Source organism: Filicampus tigris, chromosome 1, assembly GCF_054856515.1.
Source record: "Filicampus tigris isolate MCC_2025a chromosome 1, RoL_Ftig_1.0, whole genome shotgun sequence".
Classification (NCBI taxonomy): domain Eukaryota; kingdom Metazoa; phylum Chordata; class Actinopteri; order Syngnathiformes; family Syngnathidae; genus Filicampus; species Filicampus tigris.
This window is the reverse complement of record NC_141217.1, coordinates 33,846,858-33,861,365: the sequence shown is the minus strand read 5'-3', so window position 1 is coordinate 33,861,365 and position 14,508 is coordinate 33,846,858. Positions and strand designations below refer to the sequence as shown.

The 14,508-nt window shown below is 42.9% G+C and overlaps 1 protein-coding gene across 1 annotated transcript; it reads left to right on the top strand.

The window, feature by feature from the left end:
- The first annotated feature begins 67 nt into the window (after positions 1–67).
- LOC147153713 (cyclin-dependent kinase 16-like) lies at positions 68–14,399 on the top strand. Its single transcript, XM_086034975.1, has 17 exons — positions 68–225; positions 2,840–3,010; positions 5,261–5,407; positions 6,452–6,570; positions 6,969–7,097; positions 7,180–7,236; positions 7,315–7,429; positions 7,624–7,718; positions 7,795–7,857; positions 7,962–8,085; positions 8,607–8,727; positions 8,819–8,916; positions 9,009–9,114; positions 9,407–9,449; positions 9,561–9,651; positions 11,429–11,494; positions 11,762–14,399. The coding sequence occupies exons 2-17, from the start codon at positions 2,893–2,895 to the stop codon at positions 11,797–11,799; spliced, it is 1,530 nt and encodes a 509-aa protein (XP_085891101.1). The 5' UTR covers positions 68–225; positions 2,840–2,892; the 3' UTR covers positions 11,800–14,399.
- Positions 14,400–14,508: the final 109 nt, after the last annotated feature.

Genomic DNA, 14,508 nt, shown 5'->3' with positions numbered 1-14,508 from the left:
TTTCATATTTGTAAAAGGTTTACAAGAATCATATAATTAGCTCAGTACTTGAGACAAGACAATGTGCGCGCGCGCGCGCGCCATACGTAGGGGCGGGGGAGTGACGTCACTGATGTGCGAAGGAGCAGCATGGCGGCAGATTACTGGGAGAAGGAAAAATCCTCCACACTGTCACGCTGAACCGAGCCAAAGACACGCCGGGCGACGCCGGGACCGGGCCTCCCGGTGAGTAACCCGCTGCCTTGTCCACGTTGGCTGCACTGGGAGGAGGAGGAGGAAGAGGACGTGATCTTAGCCGAGAGGCGGTGGACAAACCGGGGATCACGCCGTTCCGCCTCCATTTAGGAGGCTCGAGGTGCAGCAAATAGACGCCCCCCTCCCCCCCTCGTCGAGCTCGGTGGGCGCTACCTAAACCACAGTATAGTCGTGTCCCAGGAACCGCCGGGAAGTGAGACGACACCTCGCTTGCTAACGGCTAACAGCAAGCTATCTATGTTTGAGATCTATATACGTTATATACTCAGTTTGCCATTTTGTACTGCGGTGCGAGTATGTAATGAGCACGAATAATCCCCTATATACTGCCCTTGATACGTCCCACAATGCATTTTCTGAAGAAGAGAGCTCACTGAGATTATCATATATATCCCAGGAGGCATTGCGCCGTGACAGATAAAAAAAGATTTTCCATTTCCGGGGTGTTTGAGTTGTGGCGCCAAAATATCTTTCAAAGAAGTAGAGCAACACTTCACAGCATGAAAGAACATTGAATGTTTCGTGTGTATTCGTTTTGTAGAATGGAGACAGCTTGAGTCAAAATGTACTTAATGTATTTGTTCAATATGTATTACTGCAATGGCACTCGCTGACCTTGTTGCGGTATGCCATAATTATGCTATAGCAAGCCTTTTTACTTTTAACCTAGCTCTAAAACGAGCCCAAACCTAAGGATATCTTGAATTGAAATCAGGACTAGTCAGAATCAAATTGTAAATTGGAGTTTAAGGTAGCTACAATTCAGTTGCAGATATACAAAATTCCTGTACAGCGGATACCGGTGGTAAGTTTATTGTAGATCTCTCTCAACCCCATACAAATGGATGACATAGGTGAAGTCATGGAAAGAATGTCTTTGAGGATATCTGAAATGACAATTGTGGATAGTGTTAGATTAGGCATCTTTGGCGCATATGATTAGATAGGTGACTTGAGTTTGGCCGTTGTGTCACTGTGACCTTTCCTCCTGGCTCGGCATCTTCTTATCTATGACAGCCATGGCGCACTTATTAGTTGATTTCAGATAATGTGGAGGTCAACCCCAAAAAATTCTTTACAAGGATATGTTCCATGCAGGCCCACTACTCAAAACATGGCATTCTGATTAATATTGTGTTAGTGGAATATGAGTTAAGCAGTAAAATCCCCCTGTTTTTGTCCATCTCAGGGAGCGGCCATTTTGCCACTTGCTGTCGACTGAAAATGACATCACCATTACTCGGGCTCAGATAACGACCAATCATGGCTCAGTTTAAGAAAATCTCACACTAAAAAGGCTCCACGACTCTGTATCGTTCTCTCTGGCATCCATTAAAACGTTCAACAGAGAATATGCACTCTTCTGGTAATTACTATTAGCGTAGTGAGCATTAAAGATAAAAGAACCGGGCAAAGCTTACCCGCATAACCTTTCAATAGGAAGAATGTAGTTGTGGATATTGAAAAGATCCTTCTTTTTTTCTTTATTTCTTTTTTTTTTAAATCAGTGCACAGTCACATTTTTTTGACCAATCCCCGGTCTTTAAAAATCCTTGACCCGCCAATCCTAACTTTTGCCCCTCATGATTTTTTTTTTTTCTAACACTCAATGTCGCAGTCTTGTTTTATAGTAAAACAATTAACAATACCTGTTAAACATCAACAAACGGGTTGCACGAAGTATAAATCAAATCTCAAATAAAAATTACAACACTATTAAATCACATCACAGCAGAAGAGGACAATGACTGACTTTCTCAGACCTCGTTGGAGGAAGATAAGATTGGTGGATAAAAAATGTTTTATTTTAAAGGGATTGGCCGATCACCAATCCCTCAAAATTAAGGAAATCGGCGCACCCCAAAATCTTTTTAGGGGTGTCTCAAACGAATCTTTCCAGAATCAATTATTCCATCGGTTATTCTATCGATTACTCGACAATCCACGGGTAACTACATTCTATCTAGCGATGGTAGATTAAAATCACGTTACCTTGCAGTTGAGCAATCCGGTGGGCTGCTGTCTTTGGCTCAGGGGACCATGGTTCAAAATCATAACTGATTCTTTACGTCATTTTAATCAGGTGTGTTGCAGCAGGGAGGGATAGAAAACAGGCCGGACACCGGCCCTTGAGGAACAGGATTGAAGACCCCTGCTCTACCTCGTTAACCGCGTTTCTACCACTAAAGCCGGCAGCGCTGTTGCATGTTTCTCCCTTGAAAGCCGGAGAGCGTATACGTCATATGTTTTCAAGGGTGACTCCAAATACGAGTGTAGGTTTTAGAGAGATGTCCCACGAGGGGCTTCCGGCTTTAACGGGTTAAATAAAGGTTTAATAAAAATGAATGAAGAGGGCAAAATATAACACCCTGATTTAACTACCGTAGTGCTTTTATTATTCACATTGCTGCTATGCTGTATGTTGGCATCCCTAATGTTATCATTTTTTAGCAATCCTCCTGAGAAATGGTACTTGAATACAGGGCAAGATGTAAAACCTTTGTCAATCGGCCTTTTGTTACTCAGTTTGCTCATGTGCCGCATGTCAGCATCCATTGATGAGACCTTGACTTTCTGTGCGCAGGTGCGTCGTCCACGCTGGCTGCCCCGCCCCCCTCAGCTTCACGACCCCCCCTCATGGAGAGGATGAGGAAGATCAAACGGCAGCTGTCGCTCACCCTGGGGAGGGGAGGAGCTGGGGGAGGAGAGCGAACAATGGGCGACCACCAGGACATCACATCACACAGTGACTCAGGTAATACTTCGCTCATAACATACTGTACGCTGTAACTACAACTAATAAACCAGCATCAATTCACAATAACATCAACACTTAGTCCACATTTCTGCTCCTTTTTTAAAGCATTTAAAGTGTATGGGACATGAAAAAAGAAAAAGTTACCCAAAACTTTAACTCATTTGATGCCTATCTCGTGTTAACTCGTTTTTTTTATAATCGAATCGTAGAGTGCCATCCACGGGTTAACTCGAGAAATGCGTTTTTTTTTTTTTTGCGTGCATTTGATGCTCAAGGCTCTGTTGCAATTAATCATAAAGTTCCAGGCTTGGGAAGCATTGGAATGACGTGCTATCGCCAGCAGTAGGGATGTAACGATTCACTCAAGCCACGATTCGATTTTGATTTTGAGTGCCCAATTTTCGATTCAGTGTTTGTTTGTTTTTAATCGCTACCATGCTTGTCTCTGTGCGCTAGTGTGGTGCTGCGACCATTTGCAAACGCAATATGCGATGATGTTTGGTGCAAGCGTGTCAAGTAGGGCTGCCACAAACTATTATTTTACTAGTCGACTAATCACCAACAGTAGTGCTGAGTTGCACTAACACTATGAAATGACCTATAATTACAAAAAAAATACTTGGAAACTACGGATGCTCCGATCGATCGGGCACCGATCATGATCGGTCGATTTTCGTGAAAAATGACGTGATCGGAATATTCGATCAAAGCCTTTCATTCCCGATCAAAACATCCGATCACCCGCACCTCATGCTTCGCAGCCTACAGCCGTGTTGCGTCCCTCCCCCTCTGCCCGCTGCGGAGGCGCGGCTGCTACGTTCACACCAACTGCGATGGGAACCTTTCTGGCGGCGCGTTTCAATTGGAGTCAATGTAGCTCGCGCGGGCGGGCGCTGTTGCATTGCGGGGCGGCGCGAGTGATGCTTTTGGAGCGGTGGGACGTTGTCGCGTATTAAACAAATCAACTTTTGCCATTTCGTTTTTACAGTGGCTCTGTTTGGCTGTGTGTGACACACCGCATTGTACGGGGGCAGCATACCACAACAGGACATGCACGGTAGCCTGTGTGTGCTAACTAGAGCTAGCTTTCAGAAAACCACTGTCCCTATGTGTGAAATGAAATCGGGCATCGATTGCTAACATTAGCGATAACTCGGGAGCCTTGACGCTGTTACCCACAATGCTTCTATTTACATCACACATGTGCAATGCAGAGAAGCATGCCGACCGTGGGATACGAGGCTTTTTCGAGAGGAAAACACAACGGCAAATAATTAGATGTATAAATAGACGACGCGTCCAACTATCAAAATTACCTGTCGATGATTTTGATCGTTTAAATTGTCGCGTTAGTGATCTCATCTCGGCAGTTCTAGTGTCAAGTAACTTACCCAATGAGCGTATGCAGTTTGTTTACAGCAGAGACGTGAGCGAGCGGCTGTGGTTAACATGGCGTTGCGAATCGATTTTTTTTTTTTTTTTTTTTTTTTTTTACATCGATGCATATTTTAAGCATTTATATCGATGTAAAATCGATTTTCGATAAATCGTTACATCCCTAGCTAGCAGATGTCATCAGTGTCGTTTATCAGATCATAGCCAGTACTGTTTTGAGGCTAGAACAAGAAGAGGTCTAACGTGCTTATCCAGGGGGAGGGCCAAACCAGAGGTAAGGGCCTTTTGGCAGTGACTTTTATCACTGGGTTTGTGCAAAAACAACTCTCACTATGTATTGGGGTGTTGAACAATGTGGACACACCATCCTTTTGTGGGCTTCCAACCGCCCATAATCCAAGTGAATCAGAAACGAAATGAATCACTTCACAGCCAGCAAGTCAAAGATGTGGCTCGATTACGTCATATCCGCCTTCTTGATGATTTCGCCGTGGCGCTGGCCCCGCCCGGATGATATTTAAAGCGTAATGCTCAATCCATTGACTCTTCGGTTATTATATATCAATTTGAGAAACCGTTCATTGTGACATGGATATTTTATTAACACAACAACATTAAAAAGTGTAAAAAAAATCATGACCCATACACTTTAACATTTTAAAGGTACCTGTACATATGGCATTATCCCACAATGCCTTACTGCTATTTGCACAGCATCATTTAATGAAGTTTAATATAGTTTTTTTTTTTTTTTTTTTTAATGCAAACATGGCGCTGCACCCCAATTTCGTTGTATCAGCACCGTACAGCGACAGTAAAGTCTTTCCATTCTTTTTTGTTCTAACCCCTCAGAGGCCGGCACGCTTCGCCCTACGTCGGGTGGAGTGAAAGTCAGAGGGTCGTCATCATCAGTTCAGTCTCTCTTCCAGTCGTACAGCCGCCGGCCTCGAGGTCTAGGACGCAGTCTGAGCTCATACTTGAACCACAGCAGCAGACTAGGTAGGACTCGGGCGGCGAGTGTTAGGGTTGGCCAAATATGGCCTTAACTAAATCCCTCATTTTTCCCCGCCAACAAAAATCCATCTTATTTTTTGCTTATAGAAAAAGCAAATGACAATCAAAACTTGCCATTTTTCTTCCTTTTATAATTTTGCTTTATTTCTCCTACTACCGAACACTCTTTTACCCCGTTTGTGGAATATAAATTAAGCAACAAAATGCACTTCTTTTTTAGCCATCTCTGGGGGCGGCCATTTTGTCTTCTGCCAACTGAAAATGACATCACAAGTGCTCACAATGCCCAATCATGGCTGACCTGTTTTCTGAATCTGAGCCGTGATTGGTCGCTGTGAGCAGTTGTGATGTTTATTTTCAGTCGACAAAAGACAAAATGGCCGCCCCCAGAGATGGCTAAGGATGAGTGGATTAACACTTATTCCACAAACTCAATATTTATCAAAATGACTTGTTTCAACTAGTGGGTTTACATAGAACATATTCTTAAAAAAAATGTTTGGGTGAGACTTCCGCTTTAAGTCAAGTTGTCGCTTCTTTTTTTTTTTTTTTCGTGCATGTAAAAGAATCTCTCAATGGACCAGAATAGTTGTTAAAAGTGGAAGTCACAGCTCACTTGTATTCTTGGATTGGTACATTGGCGGGACATTTGCATTTTCGTCAAAATGAAGTGAATGGATCCCTGAAGTGGATGAAAGCGGGTGGATTAATCTGTTTAATTCTTATTCCACCTCCAAAGAACATATTATTACAAAGACAATTTGTGTCTTGACTTCCACTGTAAGTGGAATGACCAAATCGCTAAATTGGCAACACTGACTGCTTTTGTAACCTAGAGTAGCTCCTCCGTGTTGTTAGTGCAAGTAGTTTACATCAGCGGGTCCATGCTTTAAAATGACGGGAGCCACTAAAAAAACATTGTGCTGACAAAGAAATGACAATAAACAATGGAGAAAATGAACCCCAGCCATGCCTCGCATCCTCGCCGCGTGTTCTCACACTTCTTCCTGTCATCCTGCGTCCGAGCAGAGATTGTACACGAGGATGTCAAGATGAGCTCTGACGGAGAAAATGAGCCCACGTCCTCTTCGGACGATGTCCAGAGTCCAGTTCGAGTTCGACTGAGGACCAAGAAGATATCCACCGAGGTAAACAGACAGACCCCCTCTTTTCATATAAAACCGCTTTTAAACCACAAAGCATATGTAGGATGAGGGGAAAAAATGTTGCTATGTTATATGATCGTCATCAAACAAGCGTTCCTATTCAGTTTGATGTGGTTTGGCGATGAAGCGCTGCCTCCAAAAGTGAAAATGCCTGTCTTTTCTTGACGCTCCTTTCTCTTTAGAAACTGGAAACTTTTGGAAAACAAGTAGCCGCTAGCTTAGTCACAATGGCCTTACTAAAAGCCCATTGGCCTAGTAGAACAGGCTAGCCGTTGGACAGCAATTTTTTTTTTTTTATCCCTGTTTACATATAAGACCTGAAACATAAATACACACATGTACACACTGACTATTTGTCTGCTTCCTTGCGTGTTTCTCAGGACATCAACAAACGTTTGTCATTGCCCGCGGACATTCGTCTTCCGGACGGGTACCTGGAAAAGTGCAACGTGATTGGTCCAGCTCTGTTCGAACAGCCAATTAGCAGGCGGCTGCGTAGGGTCTCTCTGGTCCGTCCCTGCTCCGCTGTGCGACCGTAGACGTTGGTGTTTGTTGTCGCCGTTAATCCCCCCCTTGTCCTTCTGCGCGCAGTCAGAGATTGGCTTCGGCAAACTGGAGACTTACATCAAACTCGACAAACTGGGAGAGGTCCGAACTGCTGCTTGTCTCACCTATCAGCACGTCTGCCACCTGTGACCCTGTCCGTCTTTTGACGTGTGTGTCCAGGGCACCTATGCGACCGTGTACAAAGGCCGCAGTAAGCTGACAGACAACTTGGTGGCTTTGAAGGAAATTCGTCTGGAGCATGAAGAAGGCGCTCCGTGTACAGCTATCAGAGAAGGTGCTCGTTGGACGTCTCGTGTGTCGTATGCATTGACGTTCAAATAATTGACGCGCCCCCTCCATCAAAGTTTTTTTTTAAAATTCAAACCACCTTCACATGAGGCTCAGCATGTAGTACTATAAAAGCTTCTAAAAAGTAAAAAAAAAATGTCCTCCTAATAAACTCGAATTGATAAAAATTGTCTGCGTCAGTGTCTCTGCTGAAGGACCTGAAACATGCCAACATCGTGACGCTTCATGACATCATCCACACGCAGAAGTCCCTCACACTGGTCTTTGAATACCTGGTGAGACTCAAATCGATATTTTGACAAATATTTTCACGCGGTTACGTGCCTCAATGAGCGTATTTGTGTGCTGCAGGACAAAGATTTGAAACAATACCTGGACGACTGCGGCAACGTCATCCACATGCACAACGTCCAAGTGCGTCATCCTCTTATCCTTTTTTTCCATGGTTACCGTTTGCACACTTTGAATCTGCGAAGGCGGTGGCGTGACGGATCTGTGTTGTTCTTGCTGTCTTTCAGCTTTTCCTCTTTCAGTTACTGCGAGGTTTGGCCTACTGTCACCGTCGGAAGGTCCTCCATCGGGACCTCAAGCCCCAAAATCTGCTCATCAACGAGCGAGGAGAACTCAAACTGGCTGACTTTGGTGAGAACTTGTGGTCTTTGTCCATGTGCGTCTCTCGCGGTTTCCCACGAGGTTCTAGTGTTTGACCTTTGACACGCATGAGCTTTGTGTTGTTTTCAATATGGCTCCAGAGGTTTTTGATGTGGTTAATGTCTGTGTTCATTTTAGTTCTAGTCCATATCCAGATAGTTCTAGTACAGTGGTCACCAACCTTTTTGAAGCGGAGAACTACTTCCAAGCTACTGATTAGTGTGAACAGCTACCAGTTTCATACGCACTTCTGAAATAACACATTTGAGCAAAAAAAGGTTGATCGTGGGAGGTTGGCAGCTTGGAAAAAAAAAAAAAAAATTGGGGAACCCCCGTTGTGGAGGTTATTCATGCGGTTCCCCACGTTCTATCCCCATATTCGGAATCCAAGTGGTTTCAGTCTTTGTCCATATGGTTCCATTGTCGGCCCATGTGGTTCTAGTGCTTCTTCCTGTAGTTGTATTCTTTGTCCGTGTGGTGGTTCTAGTCATCGGTGTGATTTGGCGTCGCAGGTCTGGCCCGGGCCAAGTCGATCCCGACCAAGACGTACTCTAACGAGGTGGTAACCCTTTGGTACCGCCCCCCAGACATCCTGCTGGGCAGCACTGACTACTCCACTCACATTGACATGTGGTTTGTTACCATGACAACACACATTTGCGTCTCATCTACGTGGACCTTCCTCTCACCTGTGTGTGTGTCTCCTTTGCGTACATGCATGTAGGGGTGTAGGGTGTATCTTGTATGAGATGACAACAGGTCGGCCATTGTTTCCTGGTTCCACAGTTGAGGAGGAACTTCACTTCATCTTCAAGTTGTTGGGTCAGAACCAAACTTCTGATACATTTGATCAGATGTGACATAAACGCATGTTGACACTGCGTGCGTGTGTGTGTGTGCTTTCACGCTCACAGGAACGCCAACTGAAGAGAGCTGGCCAGGAATCAGCTCCAATGAGGAATTTGCGGCAGCAAATTATCCACAGTACCCCCCGGAGAACCTCGGCGATCACACACCTCGGTAACACAAACCACTACCATATACACAACCACGTGTCTTGAGTTACTAAAGTGTAAATTGTACTACAAAAAAAGCGCTTGCCCTAACCCCCATTTTCTGAATTTAAAAAAATCGGCAGCTTGATTCATAAATTTATTACAATCAATTATTTCCATTTACCATTAAAAACAAATCGAGCAATCAATGGCTACTCAAAAGGTAGATAAATGTACCTCTTTACTATTATTATGACTGCACAACCTCCAATCGATGACGACGTTTACATGTAGCCATTTGGTGTGTTTGTTTTCAGGCTCAGCAGCAATGGCGTCCAGCTGTTGTCAAAGTTTTTGCAGGTCTGTGAACGCCTCATGCACACACACAAAAAGGTCATACGTGGGGACAAATTGTGGTTGCGTATCAAAATACGCGCAAGTTCATTGTGGCATTGTTCTGCTCGTGTGTAGTTTGAAGGAAAGAAAAGAACTTCAGCTGCTGAGGCTATGACTCATTGCTACTTCAGTAACCTTGGAAACAGAGTGTGCGCACTTCCTGACAGTAAGTACACACTATACTAATGCTAATTTACTGCAACACTATTACCACAACTACACAGCTATTACGACAACTGGTACTCAACAATCAACAATTACTTTATTACTACTTGAATATTACTTGTATTACCACTACACAATTATTAGTACTTGACTACTTATGATCGCTCCGAGTACGATGACGTGACCACTACCTCAACACTGCTTTTATAAAACTACTATTACAACTATTACTACATAACTGCTAAAACATTACTAGTATTACTACTACTATACAACTACTTACAATACTTGGCGAGTACTCGTAAATTTTACGATACTACTTCTCATTTCCAGAGCTGGGTATTCCGTCCCAGGGACGTAACGGTCCCGGACGGATGCCCACTTTGTGGACATACGGAGGACGGAAAGTCTTTTAAAAGGACGGACTAGGGTTTTTGTCCGTCCCTCTATTTGTCCCTAGGCGGGTCAAGTACGGACTGAACGTGTTAAAACCACTGCATGTTCTCTTTTACGGAGCTGCCTTCATGAATTGCCTGCACAACGCTTTTCATGTGCTTCCCAGTAGTCACATTGCACATGCATACTCTGCCCTCTAGTGGTTCAACACATGTAATACCATGGCTAATGCCACAGGAGTCAGGACGCCATTTAGAAAGACACCCAGCCTGTTTTGTGGGTGTAATCCGGGATAGTCATTTTGTTTTGTTAACTAACTGTGAACATTTAGTACCCTATCCCTTTGCATGCGAAATATGTCCTTGTGTGGGACATCTTTTACACCGTAAAAATCTCTACTAGCGTGTACATTTAAACGACCCGGAAGTGGAAGTCTTTGTTTCCTCTTATAATAACCATGCGTTATTTTGCAATAATTCTTTTATAAAAACTGAAAACGTCTTTCGTTAAATCGCAAAATTCTGCAATAAAACGCAATAGTTATTACTCAATCTTCAATATTCTCCTGATGTCCTCGCTTGCTCAAGTCGGCATCATTTTCATCACATTACAATGGCCCTGTGTTACAGCTAAATGCTATATTGGTTAAACAATTGTAAACAATTCAATCCACTCACAATACTCTGTGGATGTGCACAGGAAATTAGCCAGCTAATGATCTGCGTGCGCAGAGGTTTTTTTTTTTTTTTTTTTTTTAAGGAGGTGGGGGGTTGGCGGCGGGGGCTGATGGATGGAATGTAAGGACGGAAGCGATTTAAAAGGCCGAGGACGGACGGGGTCGGAGGACAATAATTTTTAAGAATAAGGACGGAGGGATGAGGACAGAATGGTACTCAGGTCGCGGACAGAGGACGGACCGGCAAAAAAGGGTCCAGTGCCCAGCAACTGCTATCCGATCCAATTTGTCGACTCATCGCGACTACTGTTGGTGATTAGTTGACTAGCAAAATAATCATTTGTGGCAGCCCTACTACACAAGTACTACTATCAGAGCTGCCAACTTTTCTGGATTGTCCATATTCTGTTACGCAAATGTCTCAAAGCAACCTCAATATGTCCAGAACGTGGTGTATGAGTCCTTATAAGAAATTCGTCATATTGCCCAGGTTCAAAATGAGCAAAAATATTTGGTAGATAATTGCGGTACAGCGGTAAATTCTGTGCTCGCGGAATACTACTACTACTACTACTATATGACTACTACAATACAACTCCTACTCTGTGACTACTAGTACTATGCATATCTACTACTGCAGTACCCAATAATAATAATAATAATGCACAAGTGAAGAGAGGATGGCTCACTCTGATGTTTATTCCAGCGACGTCCATCTTTTCTCTGCCGGAGATTCAACTGGAACGGGAAACAGTGAGATCAGCAGATCAAGGTAATGCACACATGCATGTCGACCTTATGTACTGTAAATACAGTAAGTGAGTACAATGGAACGACCAATTCTCCTCCACCTTTGAGCCTAAATCTCGACTTTGAGCAAAATCTTGGTCAAACTATGGAGCTGGCGACCCCACCTCACTTTATCGGCGTTGGGAATCACTGACTTGGATGTTAAATATCTGTTAAGACTCATAGTTTCTGTTTAAAAATGGCAAAAATAAAGTAATGTTTTTTTTTGTGTTTTTTTTTCATCCATCAGTAAACAGTCTGAGCAGGAGGCGGAGTCTCCTCTTCTGACACGGTCAGTGGCGCAAAGGTTTGCATGCAGACGCCATAGTGAACGAACGAGCAATCGGGAGACAGGACATTGCGTCCATGGCAACAGGTCTTCCATTTTTATGAACATCACATCTGCTCTGAGGTCAGTTGAATGTTCCGGCCGCCTCATCGATGACATCACACGGTGTTGAAGTGATTGGCCACGGCTGGAGCGAAATGTTTGCACAGGAAGAGCAACGGGAAGTGATGCGTTCTTCCGGAAGCCATGTTTGTGCGTGTGACTCTAGAGCAACGTTTGTGTTTATTTCTGTAAATAATCACATGATACACTTGTCTGTCCTGTTGATTAGGGAGGCCTCGAAAAAGCAATTAAAAGCTTGTTCACGCCGCCAGCCGCAGGTCCACCAAATTGTTGAAATATCCAGCTTGATTTGTCTTGAGTGGATGGATGGCTCCCGACATTTCACGAGATTTTTTGGTGTTTTTTTTTTTTTTTTTTTTTTCAGCCCAAGGATCACATTTGATTCGGTGTCTGACCAAATAAACAATAGCAGCAATTCACAAACCGCATTAACACAAAATGTCTTGATGGTAGTTACACCGATCCCATAACAATAATCTTTTCAGCGGCCAGTTATATACCACTAAAAAAAAAAAAAATCATCTCTTATATAGAACCCTCTTTAAAACATAAACCGCGAGAGTATGACCTGTCAAAGTTTTCACAGTAATCATATTAATCCCGGCTGATATTTCTTCACGTGCCACAACAGCCATTAGACAGCAATTTCAAGGACACATGCAAAATGTTCCACATGGTCATGAAAATAGAATGTGCATGATCAAATTGACTTGTTTTATCGATTAACTTGCAAAACTGTAAAAAAAATAAAAAAAAATAGTGTGTGTGGGATTTAAGTATCATTTAACCACTTCCTACACACATCCCCAAATCAGGTACACCAAAGAACGAAAATTGTATCAAATGAAGGAAACACAACATTTGAAGAGACTTGTACTGGTAGGTCATGCAAATGTTTGGCCACTTATTTTAACGCCACAGCTGAGTAATTGTGATGAGTTACTGACCCCACCACTACTTTTCTTGCATATGAGGACCATTCGGACAGCGGTGACAACCCCTAAATGTATCCGCAGCAAAATCATTTTTCCGTTTATGTTGTCACCTCCATCTTACCCAACCACTTCCCAATGTGTTCCACAACCTTTTCCCAAAATGAACTTAACAACGCAGGCTCTCTAATTGCATGTTAAGTATGTATTAATTTATACTGAATATAATTCCACCTTGTTCCCAGCGGCCTCAATAAAAGCTCCCTGGCACATTGGGGGGAATCGGAAGCTCACAGAAGATTGATTAGGTTGTGTAATGTCACACTTAATGGGCGGCCAGCCACTCTGGACACACAATAATTTAGATATGATACATGAAAATATGACTTTTGACATATGATGTGCCCTGTGAAACACAGTGAAGATTCCACGTGGCTGCGGTGTGAACAGGTTTTAATTTAGAGTTGGTCAGCATGCTGTTTGAGTTCTTGATCAGGGCTGGGCAAATGTTTGTGTTCAAGGGACACATATTCAAATATATGTAAAATAGTTTATTTTAATAAGAAAATACCAATTCATTCTCATTTTTTCCATTTCAATCGTCGTCAGTTCATTTAATTTTCATGGGTTCGCCAATTATTTAATGGAATTTCAAAGGAATGTTAAGTGTGTATGTACGATGAACTAATATTTTATTGTCAGCAATAAATAACATGATATACTGAGATTAAAAAATAAATAAATGGATTTTAGAAAGAGTTAAATGTATAAAACAAATATTTTTGGACTTCTGTAAATGCTCTGTAGGCCGGAATGAAGAACTACTGGTACTGTATATACTTTGCCCATCCCTGTTCCAGATTCTTACTAGGGTGTCCCTAATCAACCGACCCAAAGGCATTTGACTCGACAGTGTGTGACAACATCACACTTCTCCGATTGGTTGGCGTCAGCAAGTCAACTTTGTCTCTTTTTCTCAAACGGTCCAATCAGCTCACAGAATGTCCAACACCAACACTAGATTGCTGTGTTTGTTTGTATTTTTCTGATGACGAATTATTTATATGGACTTGTAGCTTCAGGAAATGGGCTGTGTTTAATCGGTGCTGATCAGAAGGAATACTTTCGCTCATGGCTGAAAAAGATTTGACTTCACAAAAAAAAAAAAAATGTGAATGCGACATGGGCTGAGCCAACTTGATCATGTGACTGTTGAATGTAGTATTGTTGGCTGAGTTTACATTTTCATTTGTTATTGAGAAAAGCAGAGAAAACAGAATTGGCGGCAATTTTTTTTTCATTTGCACAAGAAGGGAAACCTTTTATTTTGCAGTCTCCTGTCATGGACTCTTTTTAATTTCTATTTAATGTTTTCAGATTCCGATTCTGTTTTCTCTGCGTCTTCGGTAAATGACACAAAGCTCTCTGCAATATAGCGCAATGCATGATGGGACTCGTCGTCATTCTTCCAGCGTCTTCTTCTCGTGTTGTACTCGCAATATATTTACACCACCAAATATTAAAAAGTTTTTATTTATTCTCAACTCCGAGGTTCATTCTTGTGTGTTGTTGTTGGGACGCGGTCCCCGATGCCCCGTCAGCCGTTTCTTGAACGGTGCCAACCAGTCAAACACACAAATACAAAATGAGAAC

Bases quoted from the DNA above. Each gene is read 5' to 3' on its own strand.
- LOC147153713 (XM_086034975.1), top strand. From the start codon at position 2,893: ATGGAGAGGATGAGGAAGATCAAACGGCAGCTGTCGCTCACCCTGGGG. The intron at 8,728-8,818 runs GTTTGTTACCAT...ACATGCATGTAG, and splicing joins TCCACTCACATTGACATGTG to GGGTGTAGGGTGTATCTTGT. The intron at 8,917-9,008 runs GTCAGAACCAAA...TCACGCTCACAG, and splicing joins CTTCATCTTCAAGTTGTTGG to GAACGCCAACTGAAGAGAGC.